Raw genomic sequence first — 25,905 nt, 5'->3', positions numbered from 1 at the left:
AAAAAAAAAAAAAGAGAGAGAGAAAAGTCCAGTTGTGGAAGGCTGGAGGTAAGAATGAAAAGAAAAGCTGGGCGCCAGAGGCTCACGCCTGTAATCCTAGCTACTCAGGAGGCTGAGATCTGAGGATCACAGTTCAAAGCCAGCCCAGGCAGGAAAATCCATGAGACTCTTATCTCCAATTAACCACCAGAAAACTGGAAGTGGTGCTGTGGCTCCAGTGGTAGAGTGCTGGCCTTGAGCTGACAAGCTGAGGGACAGCTCTCAGGCCCAGAGTTCAAGCCCCACGACCCACAAAAACATAAATTTTTTAAAAATCCACTAATCCTAAAAGTTGCTATTATTATTACAAACACATTCAAAATCTTGTATTTTAAAGTCAACTTTAAAAATCAACTTGAAGAAGTGGTACTGTGACTCAAGTGGTAGAGCGCTCGCCTTGAACTGAAGAGCTGAGGGACAGCGCCCAGGCCCAGAGTTCAGGACCCACGACTGACAAAAAAAAAAAAAAAAAAAATCAACTTGATACAGCAAAAGGTAAATGTATTTATCTAGACAGAAGACTAAATTGATTTTAAAAACCTAACATCCAGCCAGACACTGATAGCTCATGCCTGTAATCCTACTCAGGAGGCTGGTATTTTAGGACCATGGTTCAAAGCCAGCCTTGGCAGAAAAGTCCATGACACTTATTTCCAATAAATTACCCCCAAAAAAGCTGCAAATGAGCTGTGACTCAAGTAGTAGAGAGCTAGTCTTGAGCAAAAAAAGCTCAGGGACAGAGCCCAGGCCCCAAATCCAAGCCCCAGAATCAGCACAACAAGGTTGGGGGTGGGGGGAGGTGCGCGGAACAACTACAATGTACACATCAATCAAAGTAGTAAACTCTGAAGCAGGGTGCTGGTGGCTGAAGCCTGTAATGCTAGTTATTCAAGAGGCTGAGATCAGAGGACTGTAGTTCAAAGCCAGCCAGGGGCAAATCCCAAGGACTCTTAAAGTGAAGGTGTATAGCTCAAGTGGTAGAGAGCTAGCCTTAAGCTAAAAAGCCAAGTATGAATACTAAGCACTGAGCTCAAGTCCTTGTACCAGCACCAAAAAATAAAAATAAAAAAATTCAAAAAATAAAAATGGACAATTCATGAACTGAAAGACAAAGAAAAACAATGAAAACTATCACTGCTAATCATACTCAAGAGGCTGAGCTCTGAGGATTGAGGTTCAGAGCCAACCCAGGCAGGAAAGTCTATGAAACTCTTACTCAGTTAACCACTAAAAAGATGGAAGTAGAACTGTGGCTCAAGTGGTAGAATGCCAGCCTTGAGGAGGGAAAAAGGTCAGAGAGACTGCCCAGGCCCTGAGTTCAAGCTTCAGTACTGGCACCAAAAATAAATAACTAAAGTGAAAAACACCTGCCCACCACCCAAAAATATTAGTAATATTCAGAATACTGTTCAAACTAAAATACGTAAAAGTAGAATATGCTTTTTAAATCTCTGTTACATTCTAAAGACTGTGCTTCAAACAGCACTGGACAAATAAAAGTTGCATTATGAACTTAAATGACAGTAATTTAAAGTTTCTTACCTGATTTATTCGAAAGGTACAGATAGTTCATGCAGCAGTAGAGATCACTCATTGGCTCTGGTAGAAATCAGATGGGACTCAAGTCTGGTAAATTTTCTCATCTGTGAAGGGAAGATTATAACTGTATGCACCTCATTTACTTGCTTAGGAGCATTAAATTAGGTATTTCATGAATTGAACTTAGCATGGTACCCAGCATGTAATAATCACTCCATTCACTACTATTAGAAAAAGTAAGTTGCAGCTTATTAGTATTATCATTTTAATCTAAACTCTACAGGGCTAAAAACACACTCTGCTAGTGGTTGTCTGAATGGTACAATGTAATCTCCATTAATTGAGGGGCTCCACCTTCTTAGGCCTAGCTACAGAACTCCCAGAGAATTCTTTCCTCCAATCTACATTAAAAATGTTTTCGGGCTGGGAAGGTGGCTCAGTGGTGGAGCGCTTGCCTTGCATGCATGAGGCCCTGGGTTCGATTCCTCAGCACCACATAAGCAAAAAGAAAAAAGCCGGAAGTGGCACTGTGGCTCAATGGTAGAGTGCTAGCCTTGAGCTGAAGAGCTGAGGGACAGCGCCCAGGCCCAGAGTTCAGGCCCACGACTGGACCCAAAAAAAAAAACAAAAACAAAAAATGTTTTCTATACTCTATAGAAGTTATATACTGAAGTTTGTTGTTTTTTTTTTTTTGGTCAGTCGTGGGGCTTGAACTCTGGGCCTGAGCACTATCCCTCAGCTCTTCACCTCAAGGCTAGTGCTCTACTACTTGAGCTACAGTGCCACTTTCGGTTTTCTGGTGGCTTATTGGAGAGAAGAGTTCCACGGACTTTCCTGCCTGGTATGGCTCTGAACCTCCATCCTCAGATCTCAACCTCCTGAGTAGCTAGGATTACAGGCGTGAGCCACCAACGCCTGGCTTTCTTTCTTTCTTATTTTTGTCAGTCATATGGCCTGAACTCTGGGCCTGGGCTCTGTCCCTCAGCTCTTCAGCTCAAGGCGAGATCTCTACCACTTGAGCCACAACGCCACTTTCAGTTTTCTGGTGGTTTATTGGCGATAAGAGTCTCACAGACTTTCCTGCCTCGGCTGGCTTTGAACCGTGATCCTCAAATCCCAGCCTCCTGAGTAGCTAGGATTATAGCCAATAGACACCGTCATCCGGACTGATGTTCTTATGATGGAAAATATACTAGTAAAACTGGGGTAGGTATGATTTGGTGGTGGACAGCTTTCATAGCCTTTATGAGGCCATTAGACTTGAACCCCACCAACACCAACACGTAGAAGAATAGTATTTGATTTGAACATTTATTACCTCAAGTTAACATCCTTTTCAACCAAATGCTCTCTCAATTCATCCAGCCAGACCCTACTATCACAAAACAGTACCTTGGCCGGGCGCTGGTGGCTCACGCCTGTAATCCTAGCTACTCAGGAGGCTGAGATCTGAGGATCGCGGTTCAAAGCCAGCCCGGGCAAGACGGGCAAGACAGACCGTGAGACTCTTATCTCCAATAAACCACCAGAAAACCGGAAGTGGTGCTGTAGCTCAAGTGGTAGAGCGCTCGCCTTGAGCTGAAGAGCTGAGGGACAACGCCCAGGCCCAGAGTTCAAGCCCCACGACTGACAAAAAAAAAAAAAAACAGTACCTTGCTTGACACAAAAGAAGAAAAACTAAGTTGTAGGTCATAATCCTCAAAGTTCTTTTGTTCTAAAAATCTGAAACTAATGGTGTCTTTGTTATTAAATTCCTGAATACACTTTTCCCCCCTGGCTTCCAGACCTTGTAGCAAGGCAACTGTAGACAACTTTCTCTACTTGAAAATCCCTTCTTCCCCACAGCTCAATCATTGGTGTCTTTTTTCCTTCTCTCTCTCTCCATTTTTTGATGGAACTGAGGATTGAACTCAAGGCAGGCCTTCCACTATTTAAGACAGGCCCCTAACCCAGCTCTCTAGGACTCACACTGGTCAAGTTTCCTTCAAGGTTCTTCTAATTGTGCTTTACAGGGGCACCAGATGAAATGCCTACAGGAATAGGAGCCACAGGAGTAGGCCAGGGACAGACCTTTATAAATTTTGTTCATCTAAAAGCGGTGACTCCAACAAGTTTAAGCAAGTCATTGTAATTAAAATTTTTTAAAGGAAAGAAAGACCTAAGATTTCCAGACTCCAAAGTTCCAAAAGATTTAAAAATCCAAAACTTGACACAGAATCCCTTAACATTTTCACATCAGCAGCCGAATGAAGTTTCTAAACAAGATCAAATTATGAGACAGCAGCAATTAAATCACATACAAACACTGAATGTCAAAGATAACATCTCCATGGGCTTTCTTGTCATTATTACTCTGTTCACCCTAAAGGTTACTATTCAGGATTTGAACAATGTTTGAAAATGTTGAGAGAAGTGAGGCTATGGCCCAAGAGGTTAGAGTGCTAGCCTGAAGCCAAAAAGCTCAGGGACGGCAAGCAGGCCTTAAGTCCACACACACACAGACACAGACACACACACACCTCTCCCTCCATCCCAGTCCTTAAGTCCACACACAGACACAGACACACACACACACCTCTCCCTCCATCCCAGTCCTTAAGTCCACAGACACACAGACAGACACACACAGACACACACACACACAGACACATACACACAGACACACACAGACACACACACACAGACACAGACACACACACACACACACACACACACACACCTCTCCCTCCTCTGTCCATCCGTCCCTCCCTCCCTCCCTCTCGAGCACTGGTGGCTCACGCCTGTAATCCTAGCCACTCAGGAAGCTGAGATATGAGGATCAAGGGTGGAGGCCAACTTGGGCAGAAATGTCTGTGAAACTATCTCCAATAAACTGGGGGGTAGGGTGGGGGGGAGGCTGGAAATGGAGATGTGGCTCAAGTGGTAGAGCGCCAACCTTAAGTGGAAAAAGCTGAAAAGTGACTAGGCATTGAGTTCCAGCCCCTGTACTGAGACCAAAAAAAGTCAAAAAGAAAGAAAAAAAATTGCCAGTGTTCATTAAGTGCCACCCCACATCTCCACGTGGCCAACCTAAGGCCTGCTTACCTTCTCCACCAGCCTCTTCTCTTCCTCTCCACCTCAGTCAAACCCTCCTCACTCTCACTAGCAGCCTCACAGCAGACTCCAGTTCTGATCTCCTTTATTCCACCTTTTATAAAATTCAAATCCTCTAAATTTTAAATAATTTACCTGGCCAAAGGCCTTAAAGGTCTCCTCATAAATTCTGAACAAATCTAAGATCTAGTGCAAAAACATGTGGTCCGGCAGGCTTCAAAACTCAAAAACTGCCCCTAACCAAGGCCACCCAGAATCACAATTTGCAACACAGAACACTCTTTTGTCCCTAGGTATTTATTCGTACAAGCAGGTCCCACCTCCAGGAATACCTAACTCCTCCCATCTGCTTAGGGCAGAATCCTCCTTAGCAAAGCCCTGCCTTAGGGCCTGTCCCCAGGCCAGAGTGAAAAAATAGGTTTCTTCCCCTAGGCTAACCCACCCCTTAAAATCACTAAACTAAAAACTCTACAGGGTAGAGAAAGTGTCTCAGCATTGATAGGAGAAAGAATGGATCAACTCTAACTCAAAGGTCCCTACCACCTTCTCAAGTAGGTTCTCAAGTGAGCCTACCAAGGCCACAAACTACTCACCCTTTCAGAGTCTTAAAAGGTAGCCAAGGCATTGTAGTTCAGGCCTATAATCCCAGGCTGGGATATTTCTCACAAGTAGAGCTACTTGCTATGAGTGGAAAGCCCTGAGTTCAGTCCTCAATATTTTATTTTATTTTATTTATTTTTGTCAGTCGTGGGGCTTGAACTCTGGACTTGGGCGCTGTCCCTGTGCCCTTCAGCTCAAGGTAAGCACTCTACCACTTGAGCCACAGCACCACTTCTGGTTTTCTAGTGGTTTACTGGAGATAAGAGTCTCACAGACTTTCCTGCCTCGGCTGGCTTTGAACCAGGATCCTAAGATCTCAGACTCCTGAGTAGCTAGGATTACAGGCGTGAGCCACCGGCGCCTGGCTAGTCCTCAATATATATATATATATATATATATATATATATATATATATATATATATATATATATTTTTTTTTTTTTTTTTTTTTTTTTTTTTTTTGGTTCGGTCATGGGGCCTGAACTCTGGGCCTGGGCCCTGTCCCTCAGCTCTTCAGCTCAAGGCTCAGGCTCTACCACTTGAGCCACAGCACCACTTCCGGGTTTTTTCTTTTTGCTTATGTGGTGCTGAGGAATCAAACCCAGGGCCTCATGCATGCAAGGCAAGCGCTCTACCACTGAGCCACCTTCCCAGCGCCTAGTCCTCTATTTTAATCAACAACAGATACTAGGTTAACTTCAAGCTGCTAAAAATGAACATGCTGTACAATTTTTTACCAGCATAAAAATATCTGCCTTATGAAAAGAATTACATTGTTTTATCTATAGTCAAATACTGCAAGTATTATTAATATATATATCCCCATCAAAGACTAATTAAAAATTCATATCAAGAATATTTGTTTTATTTTGGGTCCGGTCGTGGGCCTGAACTCTGAGCCTGGGAGCTGCCCCTCAGCTCTTCAGCTCAAGGCTAGCGCTCTACCACTTGAGCCACAGCACCACTTCTGGCTTTTTTTTTTTTTTGCTATGGATGCTGAGGAATCAAACCCAGGGCCTCAAGCAAGCAAAGCAAGCGCTTTACCACTGAGCCACCTTCCCAGCCCCTCATATGAAGAATATTAAAAATTAGTCAGGCACTGGTGGCTCACGCCTTCATCTTAGCTACTGAGGAGGTATAGATCTGAGAATTGAGATTCAAAGCCAGCCTGGGCAGGAAAGTCTTTGAGACTTTTATCTCCAATTAACTACTAGAAAACCAGAAGTGGGCTGGGCACTAGTGGCTCATGCCTGTAATCCTAGCTACTTAGGAGGCTGAGATTCTGAGGATCTCGGTTCAAAGCCAGCCCAGGCAGGAAAGTCCGTGAAACTCTTATCTCCAATAAACCACTGAGAAAACCCAGAAGTGGCGCCTTGAGCTGAAGAGATGAGAGACAGCACCCAGGCCCAGAGTTCAAGCCCCATGACCGACCCCCAAAAAAGAAAGGAAAACCAGAAGTGGTACTGGGACTCAAAGTGGTAGAGCAAAAAAGTTCAGGGACAGTGCCTAGGTCCTGAGTTCAAGACCACGACTAACAACAACAACAAAAAAGAATATAAATCAAGCTAGGCACTGGCAACTCATGTCTGTAATCTTAGTTACTCAGGAGGCTGAAATCTGAGGATTCAAACCAGCCAGGGCAGTCAAGTCCTAGACTCTTGAAAAAGCCAGATGTAGAGGTGTGGCTCAAGTGGTAGGGTCTATCCTTGAGAAAAAGATGTTCAGGAACAGTGCCTAGGCTCTGAGTTTAAACTCCAGTCCAGCACATACAAAAAACTGATCAGAACTAACCCATTGCTGGTGGCCCCGGCTTGTAATTCTAGCTAATCAGGAAGCTGAAATCTGAGGATTATGGCTCAAAGCCAGCCAGGGCAGGAAAATCCATGAGACTCTAATCTCCAGAAAAAGCCCTAAGTGGTACTGTAGTTCTAGTGGATTGCTAGCCTTGAGTCAAAGAAGCTCAGGGACAGCTCTCAGGCCCACAGTTCAAGTCCCAGGACTGGCGTGCACGCATGCGCACACATGCGCACGCGCGTGCACACACACACACATACACACACATCAGAGCTAAAGGTGTGACTAAAATGGCAGAAAGCAAATTGAGTGTGGCTCTGAGTTCTTGTACCAGTACTAGCAACAAAATAAGCTGGGCGCCAGAGGCTCATACCTGTAATCCTAGCTACTCAGGAGACTGAGATATGAGGATTGAGGTTTGAAGCCAGCTTAGGCAGGAAAAGTCTGTGAGGCACTATCTCCACTAAATTGCCCAAAAAGATGGAGTGGCACTGTGGCTCAAATGGCAGAGCTCTAGCCTTGAGCAAAAAGCAGCTCAGGAACAGTGCACAGGCCCTGAGTTCAAGCCCCAGGATGAGTACCTTAATAAATAAATAAATACATACATAAATAAAAGTTTAGCTATCACTGGTGGCTCATGTCTGTAATCCTAGCTATTCAGAATGCTGAGATCCTAGAAGAGGATCAGTTCTGTTCAAAGCCATCCTTGCCAGACAAATCTTAGAGACTCCAGCAAAATGTCAGAAATACAGGTGTGGCTCAAGTTGCAGAGCACCAGCAAGAGTAGAGGAGGGAGCTAAGCCAAAGGAATGCAGAGAAGACAGTTATATACCTGGAAACATTCTAAAGGCTTGATATACAATCCTCATTTAAGTTCCCAGCAACTCCATGAAGTAGACATTGATATCAATCTCCTTCACAGATGAATAAACAGATGCTTAATTAGATTAATTTTAATTGTCCAATGTCATGTAACTAGGATCCAAGACCAGTATGAATCCAGAGCCCCTGCTTTTAACCAGTTAAAACCTATAAAACTATAGTTACAGAGGGAAGTGTTAGCTTGTTTGTGCTGTATACATATATTCACACAAACACAAACCAAACTGAAAAATTAACAGTATCCTGAGTGAGATAAACAGGTCTAGTCTCAAAAGATAGTATGAGCCTATATTATTTTTAGTTACAAAAAAAAGCAGACAAATTGTATTTTCATGGTGCTATTACAAATGGAGAAATATGCTAGGGGAATTAACATTTTCTACCCACTTAGGGCTTACATCAAAGACTTCTATCTCCATTTCCAGATAAAGAAAGTAAAAATTAAGCAAAATGCCCTGTGGAGGTCTGGAATCGGACCCCAAGGCCTGATGGGAATGTGATGACAGATATTTCATCAAAACTCAGTTCTAGCCAGGAGCTGATGGCTCACATCTGTAATCCTAGCTACTCAGGAGGTTGAGATCTGAGGATCATGGTTCAAAGCCAGTCCAGGCAGAAAAGTCTGTGAGACTCTTATCTCCAAATAACTACCAGAAATCTAGAAGTGGCACTGTGGTTCAAAGTGATAGAGTGCTAGCCTTGAGCAAAAGAGCTCAGGGACAGGGCTCAAACCTGAGTTCAAGCACCTCTACCAATTCTAGGCTGGGAATGTAGCTCAATGGCAAAACACTTGCTACACATGCCCAAGGCCCTGGGTTAAAGCTTCAACATTATTAAAAACAAAAAACAAAAACAAAAACAGAAGAAGGAAAGAACCAAGTAGTCTCTAACCCTAAGTGAAAGAGGGAAAAGAAAAAGGCCTAAATATTTAAATTGGGTTTATCCTCAAATATCTCAAAATGGTTAGTTAGGATAATTGTCTAAAAGAGACTGTAAAGTCAGGGACACACTCACACTGTCTGTATACAGTGGGAAGTGGGGAAGTAGCTCTATTACAGTGTGAGGACACAGTTCTATTAGCATAAATGGACATGGCTACAATATCTGCAGTGGAGTGTCTGCTTTGTGGCTTCCAAAGATCATCTGTTCACTCACTGCCTTACCAGTTTAAAGACCAACTGTACACAGACAGAAATAGCCAACAGCCTTTCATTAGCCTTGGTACCGCTATTCCAAACCAGGGTAGTGAGAGCTAGAATTCTGAGGTGCATTTCAGGTCTAAGAATGAATGGAAAAGCATTTATTTTTAAATGGCATTTTCAACTTTGAGTGTTCACAGTTCAAAATTTTTTTCTACATAAAGTTTTATTCCTCTAAAAATGGTAGCAAAGCCGGGCGCTGGTGGCTCACGCCTGTAATCCTAGCTACTCAGGAGGCTGAGATCTGAGGATCGCAGTTCAAAGCCAGCCCGGGCAGGAAAGACTGTGAGACTCCTATCTCCAATAAACCACCAGAAAACCGGAAGTGGCGCTGTAGCTCAAGTGGTAGAGCGCTTGCCTTGAGCTGAAGAGCTGAGGGACAGCACCCAGGCCCAGAGTTCAAGCCCCATGACCGACAAAAAAAATAAATAAATAAAAATGGTAGCAATATGACCAGGTAGCAGTGGCTCACGCCTCCTAGCTACTGGGGAGCCTAAGATCTGATGATGGACATTGGTAGAGTAACAAGCCTTGAGCAGAAAAAATAAGGGACAACACCCAGGTACTGAGTTCAAGTCCTAATACAGGCATGCACATACATACACACATATACACACACACTCAAAAGGTCACACTGTAACTTACAAACTTCTTTCATAGGAAAGGAAACTTGATTATTTTAGATTCATCAACACCTATTTTAAAATTTGGTACTAAAAAAGTATATACCCTCAGAAATTTACTTCACTTTTTTTTTTTTTTTTTTTTTTGCCAGTCCTGAGGCTTGAACTCAGGGTCTGAACACTGTCCCTGAGCTTCTTTTGCTCAAGGCTAGTACTTGAGCACCACTTCTGGCTTTTTCTGTGTCTATGTGGTACTGAGGAATCAAACGCAGGGCTTCATGAATGCTAGGTAAGCTAGTGCTAGGCTTACAGGCCTAAACTGCCATGCCCAGGCATTGTACATATGTAGTTTTTGAAAGTTTAAGAATATGAAGTTAACAAAGTACCTTAAAATACCAAACTATGAGGTAATGATACAATTTCTTTCCATTCTTAAAACATTATTGGAAAAGAGACTCGGAATGATGTAATTTCTGTTTAGCATCCCTTAAAATATAAGGACCAACTATAACAGAAGTAAGCCTGTTTATATTTTTTAAAAAGCAACATCAATAAGCAATTTCAATTCATCAATAAAGTACATCTTTTGCATTTTGAAATAAATCCATACAACCTTCAATACCAATATTTCTGAAACAAAATGCTAAACGTCCTGTTATCTATCATAGTAGAGAAACAGTTTTATTTTAAATAGACAGAAGGAAAAGACAGACACACTTGGTAAGCAGTCTCTTAAGGGACCTCAGACAAGACAGAAGTCAGCATTGACCAGCTACTGGGTTACACACAGCTCTGCAAGTGACAGGATTTTCAGTTCACAGTACACTGCAGGCTGAGTGGTCAGTGTGTAACTCCCCTTTAATCTCCAACCCTGAGAGGAGCAGGACATACGGACATACACACATATAAACATACATACACATACACACACACAACATACAGGACCTCAAGCTTACTAAAGAGAAATGGGGGGAAAAAAAAAAAAGAGAAATGGGGGGGGGGAGGAAATGATAAAGATTAATAGCTTCTCTCAACAGGCCACCCTGGTGCTGGGGGGTCGCACAGTCTATTAACATTTCAACTTCAACCTTAAAGAATCACCAGGAGGAGGTTAAGTTATAGCCACAGGAAATATCCTGTCCAGAAGTGGGTAATCTAGATTAAGAAATTTTAAGTTTACTACATATGAAACAAGAAAGAAAGGAAAAAAAAAGAAAATGAAAAAAGAAACTTTTCAGAGCTCATGACATCAGAAAAGCACAGCAACAACAAAATGAATTCTTGTCCATGGGGTGGGGGGCAGGGGAAGCAAACCCCCCAATCAAAACATAGTTCGGTTCCAGTTCTCAGAAAGCTTTTCCCACACAGACCCATCTGAGCTGTAACAATCCCAAGTTTAAGTGTCCTTTAAATCCCCCCCTTTTTCTTTCTATTTCTAGGGTGCAACGTGAGACTAGAACGCAAACCTAAATAACTAGCATTAGAATGAAAAGAAAGCCCCTGACCCTCCCTCACGCCAGGCTGGGGCTGCCCTGCCCACCTGTCCCCCCTCCCTCCCTCCCTCCGAAGGCTTTCCTGGTATCCTGACAACCGAGGTGTCCCCGTGGGGTTGATTTAGTTCCTGGGTCGGGTTTCCCGGACAGTGACCCAACAAGAGGGGGAACCCTCCTCCGTGGGGGGGGGGGGGGGGCTGCTGCCGCGAAGCGGCCGGGCCGGCCCCTCGCCAGGCGGCCCCGCTGCTCCCCACGTCGGCGCTATCCGAGGGGGGGGGCGGGTAAAAGAATCCGGGGGTTTGAGTTGGGGGAGGAGGGGGAGGGGGGGAGGGAAAGGGACGCGAGGATCCGAAAACACCGCACCCCGGTTTGTGAGAGAAAAGGCAAAACATAACAAGCGAGGGGCCGAGACCGGGTAGGAGCAGCCGCACCTGGGCCACCTCCTCCTCACCCCCCCACCCCACCCCCAAAAGCCCAGGCACTAACTCGGACCGCTGAGGGAAAGAGAAAAGAAATCCCCGGAAAACTTTTCCAACCCGGAAGAGAAGGCTTTTCCCCGGGCCTGGGGCTTTCGGGGGAACCGGGCTGGAGTTTGCAACCCCGAAAGGGGCTCCGGGGAGCCGGGGTGGGGCGCGGGCGCGGGGCGCAGGGGCGGAGTACCTTCCACGGGCAGGAACTGGTAAAGAGTTTCAAAATAGCCGAGTGCTCGCCCCCCGTGCCCTCGGGGGGGGGGTCCCGGGCGCTGGGAACCGGGCTCCTCCAAGAGAGGACAGCCCCCAATTCAGGCCTAAAAGGAAACTTTCCGGGCCGCGGCTGCACCTGACTCCTCACCGCCCCTCCACCCCACCCCACGCCCGCCAGGCCTCCCGCCCGCCCCGCCCCGGCCCGGCCGCCCCGAGCGCCAAACCAGTGGGGGGGGGGTCATAAATTCAACTGTTACCAGAATCCGGGGGGCGTTTGCGAGACACCCACGGGAACGGGGGGCGGCCGCCCATGCCCCGCTCCTAGGCCTGACGCCCCTGTCCCGGCAGCCCGGGCCTGCCGCCCCGCGGGAGAGCCTCGGGGTCAGCGCACGATCCGGCCCCGCAGCGCCGCCGTCCCGCCCTAAGGCCCCGGGAGACCCCAGGCGGCGCGGGAGGCCCAGGGTGCGGAGTGGGGGGGGGCAGGGCGCGGCCGCCGCGGGGCCCGCCGGCCCGAGGCCTAGCCCGGCGCCCCCCTTCCCGCCGCACACCCCCTCACCCCGGCCCGCGCAGGCCGCGCCGTTCACCCCCCTCCAACCCCCGCACACACATACACTCCCGCCCCGCTGGACCCCCCGCCGTGGCTGCCGGCGGACGCCCCTCAGGCCCCCAGGTCCCCGGGCCCCCGCCACCCCAGCGCCGGCCCCACTCACCCTTTCATTCTCCGCCCCAGGCCTGGCGTGGGCCGGCGAATCCCCGGCCTCACGTAAGCGCGCTCGCCGCCCGCCCTGCTTGCGCGGCCCAGCCCGCCGCCCTACGGGAGCCCGGGGATGTGGGCCGGGCCTGGGGCCGCCTCTGCTTACCTTTCAGCTGCTTTTTTTTTTTTTTCCTCCCCTCCCTCCTTCCCCCCTTTTCCCTCGGCTGGGCTGACAGATCAGAGTGAGAGGCGCTGGCAGTGAACTAGGAAGCCCGGCTCCTGCTGCTACCGCTTCCCCCTGGGCTGCGGCGAGAGCCTTTCCCTGTCAAGTAAGAGGGGTGAGGATCATATTTTTATTTTGGAAACTAAAAAGTGCTCCCGGGGTCGGTGATTATTAAGGGGAAATCCCTGAATATACTCTCCAGCCAAGAAGGCAGGGCTGCCGGGCTGCCCAAGAAGAGGAGCAGCCTCCTACAGCACCACTACCGGCACCGCGGGGACATAACACCAGAGAGCCGCTCCTCGGCCTGCGGAACGACAACCTGCCTACCATCTTGGAGGCACCGGAGAGGGGGGCCGGGGGGAGGAGAGTGCACGCGCCCCCCGAAGAAAGTGCACCTTCCCACTTCTGGTCGCTGGAGCAGCCTTCGCCGGCGCCCAGGGGACCCGCAGGAAAGAAATTGGGGTGTGCATGAGAAACTGGGGTGTGCATTTGCACCAAATTGGGGGAGGGGGCGGTGGGTGTTTTCTCTGCATCTTCTGATGAAATCTTCACAAGACAGGTCTAACGGTACTGCTGTTTTGTTGTTGTTTTCCCCCATGTTGGTATCTCGGGTGGGTTTCCTTTTTTCAGGTTAATAATCATCTAATTATTACTATTTGTCCATTCCATGTCTGAGTTCTGGGTCTGGCGGTCAGTTTGTAGATCTCGACTTCAAGAGAGTTTCTCAGTCACTTTGTCTACTTATTTAGGTTGTTGGACGTGGAAGTTCGGCTTTCATTTCATTTTAAAGTTTTCTGTTGCTTCTTATCCTCCAAATTGAGATTGCAGCGAGTCCATTGTGAAGAGCTGTCTTTTGTCTTCTTTTCTCAAAGCAATGTAAATAAAACCTATTGACTGTCCTGAAAGGCATCTTACAAGCTGTTCATTTTTCAGTGTGCAAATAAAAGCACTGTGTGTTTAGACTCCCTGTCAGTAGCTGACCACGTTTCTGAAAATAACTTTAATTCTGTTAATGGTCTACCCATGTGGAAAGGATGCTGTAAACAGATTGAAAAGATGCTTTGGGTTTTCTATAAGTAAAATGGCTTATTAAGAATTGCACGTAGGCATTTATGCACTTTTAAATAAGTTTATTTATATAGCTTCTTTAAGGTTTGGATCTCTGGTACATAACATGTGTTGTTGTTTTGGCTTCCTGTGACACAGAATTAGGAAGTGTTTATTTTTGCTAGAGGTTTCATTAGTTCAGTTTCCAATGTACTGCCAGCCTGTTAAATTACTTTTCATAGAGTGCAGTGAGTGTCATGGTTTACTTTTTTGTTTTTTACTTTTTTAAATGAGGATTTGCTTTTCTTAATGAGATAAATGGGATTAAACTGAGAAGTGACAGCAGTTCTAAGTATTGGAGGAGAATAACTGCACAGACATTTTTCTATGTTATAATGAAAGAGAAGAATATTAGACTTACTTTATATTGCTCAAGGAAGGAGGAGTTGAACCTTGTACTGCAAGTTATTTTTTGATGGAAATTGGCTAAGCTAGTGGGAATGGATTTGTAATATTAGTGTGTTGATTCCTTAGACTCATTTAAAATTTATTATAAAGCATTTAGAAGGTGATTCCACTTTTTAAAAAAGTCTCTTTTGAGTTTCTAATTTAGAAGTTGTCATAATGTTTAAGGTGAATTTATGTCATTTACGTGTCAGATGCAACGTTAGGAGATAAAGGCAGTAGAAATCACTTTCCATGATTTAATTCTCTAGAGGTCTTGAAAACTGTTGCTGTCAACTTGTTTTTCCTTGTAGATGACATAACAATATGGATATGTTTTAGATGTTTCCAGAAATTAAGATGCATTTGTGTGCAATTTGTGTGAATTAATTAAGTGACTGAATCTTTTGATTCAGTCCCTCTTGTCGCCAAAACAACTTGTTTGCATGATGTCTGGGGATACGGCTAAGCTGCAGTTATTTCAGTGCTTTTCTCTACTTACAGAGCTTCACACGGAAGCTTCATAAGTATATATTTATATAATACCTAATGTATCTTGGTGAACTTGCTAGATATTTTATGCGTGTTTTCTCATTAGCCCCCAATTTTCTTCCTTCTTTTTGTTTTTGTTTTCTTTCTCATGCTGGTATTGGGCTTGAACTTAAGGTCTGGGCATTATCTCAGCTTTTTCACTCAAGGCTGGTGCTCTATCATGTTGCCACAGCCCCTTCTAACTTTTTGCTTGTTAATTGGAGATAAGCATCTCACAGACTTTCTTTTTTGGTCGGTGGTGGGGCCTGAATGCTGGGCCTGGGCACTGTCCCTCAGCTCTTCAGCTCAAGGCTAGCACTCTACCACTTGAGCCACAGCACCACTTTTGGCTTTTTCTGCTTATGTGGTGCTGAGGAATCGAACCCAGAGCCTCATGCATGCAAAGCAAGCCTCTACCACTGAGCCACCTTCCCAGCCTCATCACAGACTTTTTTTGACTGAGCTGGTTTCTAATCTTGATCCACAGAGCTCAGTCTTCTGAGTAGCTGGGATTACAGCCATGAGCCACCAGTGCCCAGTTTCTTCTTTCTTTCAATACACTTAAGGTAGTTGTCTTCCCTAGTTGAGTGAAATTTATTAACCCAAAATTTTGCCAGCCAGATTTTGAGTTCTTCTGCTGAGTAGTTTTTGGAGTGCCTGCCACAGTGCTGTTCTGTTGTATGTCCACAGGTGCTAGGGTCTGTTATTTGTAGCATTTCTAGGAATTGAATCCGGAGCATCCAGCTTGCTAGGCATATGAGCTAAATTCCCCTTCCTCCGATAAAGCAAATTGTGATAGCCAGCTATTGGAGCTCTCGTCATTCATTATTGGTATCTGGACTTGCTTTCAAATCTATCATGTGTTTGGGAGAAAACAAATATAAATAAATTTGTCTGTTGAAATGCACTCTGATTAATAGTCTTTTCCTCATAGTGAATGTGAGTGGTAGTGTCAATAGCTTGTTTATTCTATTATGCTTTAATGTTGTAAATAGTGGTTTGGTCTTTAGTTAAAATAGGAAATATTTGAATTTTTTTAATTTTATTTTTGTGCTGGTCTTGGGGCTTGAACTCAAGGCCTGCGCACTGATCCTGAGTTTTTGTGCTCAAGGCTAGCACAACTCTATCTCTGGCTTTTTTGGTATTTAACTGGAGATGAAAAGTCTCATGGGCTTTCTGCCTAGGTTGGCTTCAAACGACAATCCTCAATCTCAGCCTCCTGAATAACTAGGATTATAGGCATGAGCCACTGGCACCCAGCATATTTGCCTTTTTTGGGGGGTAGGGGGGGTCCAGTCGTGGGACCTGAACTCTGGGCCTGGGTGCTGTCCCTCAGCTCTTCAGCTCAAGGCTAGCACTCTACCACTTGAGCCACAGCACCACTTCTGGCTTTTTTCTTTTTGCTTATGTGGTGCTGAGGAATCGAACCAGGCCTCATGCATGCAAGGCAAGCGCTCTACCACTGAGCCACCTTCCCAGCCCTGCCTATTTTTTTACTATCCCCAATTTTAATTGATTTACCTTTATTGGTGGGGTTTTGTTTTTGTTTTTGTTTTTTTGTCGGTCATGGGGCTTGAACTCTGGGCCTGAACGCGGTCCCTGTGCTCTTCAGCTCAAGGCAAACGCTCTACCACTTGAGCCAGAGTGCCACTTCTGGTTTTCTAGTGGTTTATTGGAGATAAGAGTCTCATGGACTTTCCTGCCTTGGCTGGCTTTGAACCATGATCCTCAGATTTCAGCTAGGATTACAGGTGTGAGCCACCAGTGCCTGGCTTCTTATAAATATGCTTAATGAAGTTATTAGGAGAATACTATATGTATCCTTTATTCAAAAACTCTCATTCGGGGGCTGGGAAGGTGGCTCAGTGGTAGAGTGCTTGCCTTGCATGCATGAGGCCCTGGGTTCGATTCCTCAGCACCACATAAACAAAAAAAAAAAGCCGGAAGTGGCGCTGTGGCTCATGTGGTAGAGCGCTAGCCTTGAGCTGAAGAGCTGAGGGACAGCGCCCAAGCCCAGAGTTCAGGCCCCACGACCAGACCCCCCAAAAAAAACAAAAACAAAAAGTCTCATTCATGGATTGTGAAAGATACATGTATATATACTAAGAACGCCCAGCTTTGTTTTTGTTTTGAGTGAGGCAAAGTCTCACTATGTATGTAGCTCAGGCTGGCTTTCAACTCCTGTCTCACCTGCCAAATGCTGAGATTTACAGGTCTCCACCTCTTCAACTGAGTGGATCTTAGATAATAATGATATTAGTTTTGTGCAAAGTGACCACCTACTTATAAATATTCTTTATGTGTGTGTGTCAGTTATGGGGCTTGAACTCTGGGCCTGAGTGCTGTCCCTCAGCTCTTCAGCTCAAGGCTAGTGCTCTAACACTTAAGCCACAGCCCCATTTCCGGTTATCTGGTGGTTAATTGAAGATCAAGGTCTCACAGACTTTCCTGCCCAGACTGGCTTTGAATTGTGATCCTCAGATCTCAGCCTACTGAGTAGCTAGGATTACAGGTGTGAGCCACCAGTGCCTGGCTTCTTTTTTGTTGTTGTTGGTCATGGGGCTTGAATTCTGGTCTTGGGAGCTGTCCCTGTGCTCTTCAGCTCAAGGCAAGTGGCTGTTTGAGCCACAGCACCACTTCTGGTTTTCTAGTGGTTTATTGGAGATAAGAGTCTCACGAACTTTCCTGCCTGGGCGTACTTTGAACCTCGATCCTCAGATCTCAGCCTCCTGAGTAGCTAGGATTACAGGTGTGAGCCACTGGCGCCCAGCTTTGCCTGGCTTCTTATAACTATTCTTAATGAAGTTGTTAGGAGAATACTATATTTATCCTTTATTCAAAAAGTCTCATTCATGGATTGTGAAAGATACATGTATACATACTAAGAGCCCCTGCTAGTATAAAAACTCTCAAGGAACCATCTGCAATGACAGGCACTTATAGTCCCAGCTGCAGGGGAGGTTGAAGCAGGAAGATTGCTTGAGCCTAGGAGCTTGCTGCTGATCCCTTCAGCATCAATGTGGAGACTCCCTGAAGCAAGAGTTCCAGGTTACGTGTGCTAGTCAATAGTGGGACTCTACCCGTGATTGTCCAGCCTGAGCAACAGACCCAAAGAGTGAGCAAGGCCAGGCCACAAGTTTTCAAAACTATATTATCACACTGGCTTTGGACAATTTTTTTTTCACTTTCATAAGTATTTGTTTTGAAAACATTCATTGGTAGTGTTTCTACTTGAAACGAAGGGTTGAGTTTTATTGTGATTACTGTGTTCTGAAAAAAAGAAAAACTTTCTGAGATAATCATTGTATTTGACTTTCAGTTATTTTAATATGAAATTTCTGTAAAGATTTAACTAAAATCAAGAGATACAAGAAATGTTGACCAAGTTATCTCCTAAATCCTAACACCTAACCCTGGGTACTCAGATCTAGGAACTGATCTAATTACATGCCAAAATCTAAGCAAGGAATTTGGGAGTTTAAATCTCCATAAAAGCCAAAAGAGGGGCTGGGAAGGTGGCTCAGTGGTAGAGCACTTGCCTTGCATGCACGAGGCCCTGGGTTTGATTCCTCAGCACCACATAAGCAAAAAAGAAAAAAAACAGAAGTGGCGCTGTGGCTCAAGTGGTAGAGCACTAGTCTTGAGCTGACGAGCTGAGGAACAGCGCCCAGGCCCAGAGTTCAGGCCCCATGACGGGACCAAAAAAAAAAAAAAAAAAGCCAAAGGATTACTCTCCAAGAACTAGATAGTCAGATAGGTGGGCTCACAACTATAATCCCAGCTACTCAGGAGGCTAAAATCTGAGGATCTCGATTCAAAGCTGGCCCTAGCAGGAAAGTCCATGAGACTCTTATCTCCAATTAACCAGTTTAAAAAGAGCCAGAAGTAGACCTGTGACTGTAGAGTGCTAGCCTTGAGTGAAAAAGCTCAGGAACAAGGTAGGCCATGGGGGCTCATGCCTGTAATCCTAGCTACTCAGGAGGCTGAGATCTGAGGGTCCCAGTTCAAACCCAGCCAGGGCAGAAAGTCCATGAGACTCTTATCTCCAATTAACCACCAGAAAACTGGAAGTGGCGCTGTGACTTGAAGTGATAGAGCACTGGCCTTGAACAAAATAGCTCAGAGACAACACTCAGGTCCTAAGTTCAAGCCCCATAAGACTGACAAAAAAAGTTAAGCAACAGCACCAAGCCTCTGAGGTACCCAAAAGAAAAAAAAGAGATGGTCTGAGTGGGGCAGAGGCAGGACATACGCCCCTCATACCCACTGCCTCTCTCATTGCCTACCAGCAGGCACTGCAAGGTAGTCTAAGCAGAAGGCATTTTGCAGTTACTACATTGCCACCACTACATTGATGTTAGGAAAGTCAAATAATTCTCAAAGTCTTTTGTCAGTCAGTCAGTCAGTTGTGGGACTTGAACTCTGGGCCTGGGTGCTGCTGTTCCCTGAGCTCTTCAGCTCAAGGTGAGCACTCTACCACTTGAGCCATAGCACCACTTCCAGTTTTCTGGTGGTTAATTGGAGATAAAAGTCTCATGGACTTTCCCTGTCCCAGCTGGCTTTGAACCACAATCCTCAGATCTCAGCCTCCTGAGTAGCTAAGATTATAGGCATGAGCCACTGGCGCCCAACTGTTTATTTTTGGGCTTGAACTCAGGGCTTAGGTGCTGTCCCTTAGAATTTTGGCTGAAGGCTAGCGTACTGCACTTGAGCCACAGCTCTACTTCTGGATTTTTTGGTGGTTAATTGGAGATAAGTCTCATAGACTTTCCTGCCTGGGCAGGCTCCAAACCATGATCCTCAGATCTCAGCCTCTCAAGTAGCTAGGATTACAGACATGAGCCACCAAGAAGTCTCTTTCCCCCTCCCCCACCAAGTCATTTTTTAAAGTAATGATTAGTAAACACAAATACCCCAAAGTAGTATTCAGGACTGTATTTAGGTGGAATTACAAATGATAGTGTTTTGTTTTGTTTTGTTTTTTGGGTCCAGTCGTGGGGCCTGAACTCTGGGCCTGGGCACTGTCCCTCAGCTCTTCAGCTCAAGGCTAGCGCTCTACCACTTGAGCCACAGTACCACTTCCGGCTTTTTTCTTTTTGCTTATGTGGTGCTGAGGAATCAAACCCAGGGCCTCGAACATGCAAGGCAAGTGCTCTACCACTGAGCCACCTTCCCAGCCCCCAAATGATAGTGTTTTATGTAATCTATAGTGAAAAAAAAATGTCCCCAAAGTGGTGGTTAGAGAAACGTTGTAGTAAGAAGAGAAATCCATAGAGACCTGAGCATCATAATAAGCAGAGGTTAGCATAAAGGTAACAGTGTTCATTTCTGTGACATCTCTGGTTAAACAAGCTTTTGTAGCCCCTCAGGGAGTATAACCACTATTTTCATGGGAAAATAAATTCAGGTTTCAAACAAGTAATTTCCAGTAATGTTATGGAACATGGCCCACTAATAAGTTTGGGCTTCCTGTGCTTAAACATCTGGCCATATCATTGTTACAGATGATAAGAATTCTTAAGAGCAGGGAAAGAAGGGAGGAAATCATGTTCAGGTAAAATAAGAGATACCTATTTAAGTAGGAAAGATTACAAAAGATAAATCATGGTAAAGATAATTGTAGTATACAGGATAGAGAAAAAGAAAAACCTCAGTAAATGAAAATTATATTATCTTTGTTTGCATTGTAGTTTCTGTTAATGCATACCTGCATGCCATATGACTTTATTATAGATGTTTACATATATATGTGTGTGTGTGTGTGTGTGTGTATATATATATATATATATATATATGTGCTGTTCTATTTTTTCTTTGAAGGAACAAGGCAGGTGCTCTACCACTTAAGCTGCTCCTCCACTCAGTTTCTGCTTTGGTTAATTTTGAAATAGGATCTTGTTTTTCCATGCTGGCTTGGGCTTCAGTCTGCTATGTTTGCTTCCCTGTGTCAGGAGGGACAACAGGCATGCTGTTGTGCTTCCCTTGTGGCTGGAATAAAAGGTACACCACCATGCCCAAACAGATTGAGATGATGCCTGAGAACATTATTCAGGTCAGCTTCTAACCTGTATCCTCTGTTTTCCACATGCCAAGTAGCTAAGATTCTGTGCTTTAGCCACTGTACACAGCACACATTCCGTGTTGTTCTTATATACCAGAAACAGAAGCACAGTCACAAAAGCAGATGCAGGGGCTGGGAAGGTGGCTCAGTGGTAGAGTGCTTGCCTTTCATGCCTGAGGCCCTGGGTTCAATTCCTAAGCACCATATAAGCAAAAAGAAAAAAGCCGGAAGCGGCGCTGTGGCTCAAGTGGTAGAGCACTAGCCTTGAGCTGAAGAGCTGAGGGACAGTGCCCAGGCCCAGAGTTTAGGCCCCACAACCGGACCAAAAACAAAACAAAACAAAAGCAGATTCAAATTCCATTAAAACTTACTGAGCCTCATGGGGTGCTGGTGGCTCATGTCTGCAATCTTAGCTACTCAGGAGACTAAGATCAGAGGGTCACGATTCAAATCCAGTCCAGGCAGGAAAGTCCATGAGACTCATTACCAGTTAACTAACAGCAAACCAGAAGTGGAGCTATGGCTCATAGTGGTAGAGTGCTAGCCTTGAGCTAGAGTTCAGGGACAGTGCCCAGGCTTTGCCTGATTTTTTATTTTTTATTAGAAAGAGAGAGAGAGAGAGAGAGAGAGAGAGAGAGAGAGAGAGAGAGTGTCTGTGTGTGTGTGTGTGTGTGTGTGTGTGAGAGAGAGAGAGAGAGAGAGTCATCATGGGGCTTGAACTCAGGACCTGGGTGCTGTCTCTTAGCTTTTTTTGCACAAGGCTAGCACCCTACCACTTGAGACACAGCTCCAATTGGAGAAAAGAGTCCCACAGACTTTTCTGCTCCAACTGGCTTAGAACAGTGATCCTACTCAGCCTCCTGAATAGCCAGAATTAAAGGTATGAGCCACAGCACCTGGCTTGTTGTTTTTAAGTGGAGATAATTCTCACAGACTTTGCCCAGGCTAGAAAACCATGACAATTCTCAGATCTCAGATTCCTGAGTAGCTAGGATTATAGGCATGAGCCACTGGCAGCTGGATCAAGTTGTTTAGTCTCCATGGGCACAGGTAGGTCATGCCTGTATTCCTGGTTACTCAAGAGGCTGAAATCTGAGGATCAAGGTTGGCAGCCAGCCAGGTAGAAAAGTCCCCATGAGACTCTTATCTCCACTTAACCACTCAAAAACCAGGAGGTGCTGTGGCTCCAAGGGGAAGAGCACTAGCCTTGAGCAAAAGAGCTCAGGGACACAGGTCAGGCCCTAGGTTTAAGCCCCAGGACCAACAAAAAAAAGTTTCACAAACTTTCTTGCCCAGGTTGGCTTTGAGTCTTAAATAAGATTTCAGATGCGAGCCTCCAGTTCCTAGCACCAATTTATTTATTTTTTTTGGTCAGCTTAAGGGGAGCACTCTACCACGTGAGCCACAGCACCACTTCCAGTTTTCTGGTAGTTAACTGGAGATAAGAGTTTCATGGACTTGGGAGCTGGGAAGGTGGCTCAGCAGTAGAATGCTTGTCTAGCATGCATGAGGCTCTGAGTTCAGTTCCTCAGCACCACATATTCAGGAAAAGCCAGAAGTGGTGCTATGGCTCAAGTGGTAGAGCGCTAGCCTTGAGCTGAAGAGCTGAGGGACAGCGCCCAGGCCCAGAATTCAGGCCCCATGACCAACAACAAAAAAAAGAGTTTCATGGACTTTCCTGTCAGAGCTGGCTTTGAGCTGTGATTCTCAGATCTCAGCCTTCTGAGTAGCTAGGATTACAGGCGTGAGCCACCAGCACCTGGTGCACCAAATTTGTTTTTATATCTCTGGGTTTTTGTTGTTGTTGTTTTTTGTTTTGTTTTGTTATATATCTGTGCTCTCAGTAGTGCCACTCTGCATCCATGCCTTTACTCAAAATCTTATTCCTGAAATCTGGTGTCAACTCTATTCTACAATGACCTTCTTTTTTTTATGCCTTGGGAGGTTCCTCTCCCCCTTTCCTCCCGCCCCCCCCCCCCCCCGCCACCCCTTCCAAGATTTTTGGGATTTGGATCTCTTGATTTTGTTCCATACTACCCCCGCTACCTCCACCACATACATGCAACATGGGTTACAGAGGTTCAATCAAATTATCTGGCTTAGAAACTTGGCTCCATTTTCTCCTCTGTGACTCTGCTCAAACACTTTAACTTCTCAGTTATGTGAAAATAGAATAATTATACTTGGTACTTTGAGTTAGATGGCAGAATGAGTAGAAAGCACAGGGCAGAGTCCCCAGCACATAGTCAGTTCTAAGAAAAAAAAAACAGCTTCTGTTTTACCAACAAACAGCCACAGATAGTACTCCTCAAGGTCAGGCAGTACTAGTTTTGTTTTTTATATCTTTAAACAGTACCTAGACAGTTGACTTAGCAGCAGCAGTTACAAGTCTAATTCAACACACGAAGACATAGCAAATACCTGCATTAAACACCAAGTCTATTAGTGTTTTTTGTTGTTGTTTTCCTGCTGCTAGTCCTGGGGTTTGAACTCAGTGCTCAAAGCACTGTCCCTGAGCTATTTTGCTCGAGGCTAGTGCTCTACCCCTTGACAATCTACTTGCAGCTTTTCAGTATTTACTTGGACATAAGAGCCCCAAGGACTTTCCTGCCTGGGTGGCTTTGAACTATGATTCTCAGATTTCAGTCTCCTGAGTAGCTAGGATTACAGGCATGAGCCACTGGTGCCCAGCTTTTTAACATATTTTTCAATACCCAGACAGCTTATAGTGTACAACAAAGAATCTTAAATTTAGTTGAGGGCTGGGAATGTGGCTTAGGGTTCGATTCCTCAGTACCACATTAAAAAAAAAAACAGAAGTGGCACTGTGGCTCAAGTGGTAGAGTGCTAACCTTGAGCAAAAGAAGCTCAGGAGGTGGGAATGTGGCTTAGTAGTAAAGTGCTTACCTAGCATGTATGAAGCCCTGGGTTCTATTCTTCACTACCGTATAAACAGAAAAGATTAGAAGTAGTGCTATGGCTCAAGTGGTAGAGTGCTAACCTTGAGCAAAAGAAGCTCAGGGATAGTGCCCAGGCCCTGAGTTCAAGCCCCAGGATTGGCAAAATTAATTAAGAGAAGTGTGGAGTGCCCTTTTAACCACGTTGTTAGGCCTGGTAGTACATGAGGAGTCTGAGGTAGGAAGGGTCATGAGTTTGAGGCGTGGGCTACACAATAAAATCCTATCAGATTTTCAAGGCATAAAAGGTATAGAAAGTACCTCTTTTGCATACAAAATATGCAAGGACTATTGTTACCCTTCTACTACATATTCTAAACCCTTCTACATATTCTAAAAAGAGAAATGCACTTAGATCATAACACCAAATACAGCAGATAAAAAAATTTCTGACCATGAGACATAAAAAAAATTATGAAATATGCTCAGAAATAGCCATCCCACAGTGGGAAGAATGGAAGTTTGACACTTTTGCAATTGACAGTTACAGAGTAGCTGTTAGATTAACCCAGTAGGAACTGACAGTTACAGAGTAGCTGCTCTATATTATGATTATATTTCACATGGCCCAGTAAATCCTCTTGTTCAAGCAGTACATGTTAGGAATGAGGGCACCAGGGTTGACAGGCTAGAGAAAATGTCCTGCTTTGTACAGCAAGTAAGTATATGTTAGCTCTTAGATTCACACACATTTATGACCTCTATTACCTAATGCTATATGTGCATTTTAAAATAATAAACTAGTACTTTAGTGTTGGAACTAGGCAAAATCACAAGAAATAGAGAGGCCCTCAGTTCAAACCCCCATTATATTTGTATGTGTGTATTTGTATTGTTTTTATGCAGTTGGTTTTCTAACTGCTGGCCAAGTTCAATATGTCTGGGAAATTGCTGACTACTGAGAGTTCATGGTCCTGGCTAAAGCTTCTCAGCAGAACGTGCATGCAGTTTAGGCCACAATACTTCACAGATACAAATGAGCCAGACAATAGCCAAAAGCCCTAGGAACATTGTGTGGTCAAAAAGATGAAAGAAAAGCTGGGTGCTGGTGGCTCATACCTATATTCCTAGCTACCCAGGAGGCTAAGATCTGAGGACTGTGTTCAAAGCCAACCAAGCAGGAAAGTCCAGGGACTCTTTATCTCCAATTAACCACTAAAAAGCCAGAAGTGAAGCTGTGACTCAAGTGGTGGAGTGCTAACCTTGCCCAAAAAAGTTCAGCTGCAGTGCCCAAGCCCAGCACTGGAAAAAAAAAAAAAAAACTGAGAATACTAGGATCTTTCTGTGTGGAAAATAACCCAAATGATGATTTGGTTTTGAAATGCCCCTTACAGGTTTGTGTCCTGGGGGCTTGGTTGCTGGTAATGAATGGGCTCTGAGGAAATCATTTTGTTCAGGAGGGCCTTGACTTCCTGAACGGATTAATCTAGAATGGAATCTTTCTTTGATGGCATTGTTGGGAGGCAATGAAATGTTAGGAGGTGGGCCTCTTTGAGGAAGTAGGTCACTGGAAACTGGTCTCTGAGGATGTTTTTTGGTTTTGGTTTTGGTTTTTTTCATTGGTTGTGGGCCGGAGCTGAGCCTGGGCGCTGTCCCTGAGCTCTTCAACTTAAGACTAGTGCTCTGCCACTTGAGCCACAGCGCCACTTCCGGCTTTTTCTGCTTATGTGATACTGAGGAATTGAACCCAGGGGCTCATGCATACAAGGCAAGCACTCTACCACTGAGCCACCTTCCCAGCTCCTTAAGGATGTTTTTGTCACCTGTTCCATCCCACCTCTATCTGCTTTCTGGTTACCATGTGGTGAGCAACTTTACTCCCTCCTGCCCTTCTGCCATGATGCTCTGCCTCGAGGTCTGCCTCACTGTCGTCCTGAAATGATGGAGCCAGTGGGCCTTGACTGAAACCAGGAGCTACAAAAAAATCTTTCAGTCCATTCAGTTGTTTCTCATGGGAATATTTCACAGCAGAAGTCTTTATACAACAAGGTTGTGATCAAAGT

The 25,905-nt window shown here is 45.0% G+C and overlaps 2 protein-coding genes across 7 annotated transcripts in view; one reads left to right on the top strand and one right to left on the bottom strand.

Moving 5' to 3' along the window:
- Ino80d (INO80 complex subunit D) overlaps positions 1–12,891 on the bottom strand; it is a 63,843-nt gene extending 50,952 nt beyond the window's left edge. For 4 of the 6 annotated variants that reach the window (XR_011371151.1, XM_070018653.1, XM_070018633.1 and 1 more), the window contains exons 1-2: positions 12,806–12,891; positions 1,582–1,682 (exon numbers count right to left, since the gene is read on the bottom strand). The gene's annotated coding sequence lies outside the window, so the exon portion shown is untranslated. Of the gene's footprint in view, positions 1–1,581; positions 1,683–12,202; positions 12,438–12,655 lie in introns of those variants that run through there. The other 2 variants (XM_070018642.1, XM_070018647.1) reach the window with 2 other exon arrangements.
- LOC138822421 (basic salivary proline-rich protein 1-like) overlaps positions 10,138–25,905 on the top strand; it is a 41,946-nt gene continuing 26,178 nt past the window's right edge. The window contains exons 1-5 of the mRNA XM_070015475.1: positions 10,138–10,176; positions 11,209–11,216; positions 12,294–12,708; positions 12,876–12,968; positions 13,065–13,324. Coding sequence (XP_069871576.1) covers positions 10,138–10,176; positions 11,209–11,216; positions 12,294–12,708; positions 12,876–12,968; positions 13,065–13,324 — 815 coding nt within the window. The remainder of the gene's footprint in view (positions 10,177–11,208; positions 11,217–12,293; positions 12,709–12,875; positions 12,969–13,064; positions 13,325–25,905) is intronic.

This window comes from Dipodomys merriami, unplaced genomic scaffold, assembly GCF_024711535.1.
Source record: "Dipodomys merriami isolate MVZ:Mamm:240054 unplaced genomic scaffold, mDipMer1.0.p SCAF_1, whole genome shotgun sequence".
Lineage (NCBI taxonomy): Eukaryota > Metazoa > Chordata > Mammalia > Rodentia > Heteromyidae > Dipodomys > Dipodomys merriami.
This window is presented reverse-complemented; position numbering and strand designations above follow the sequence as displayed.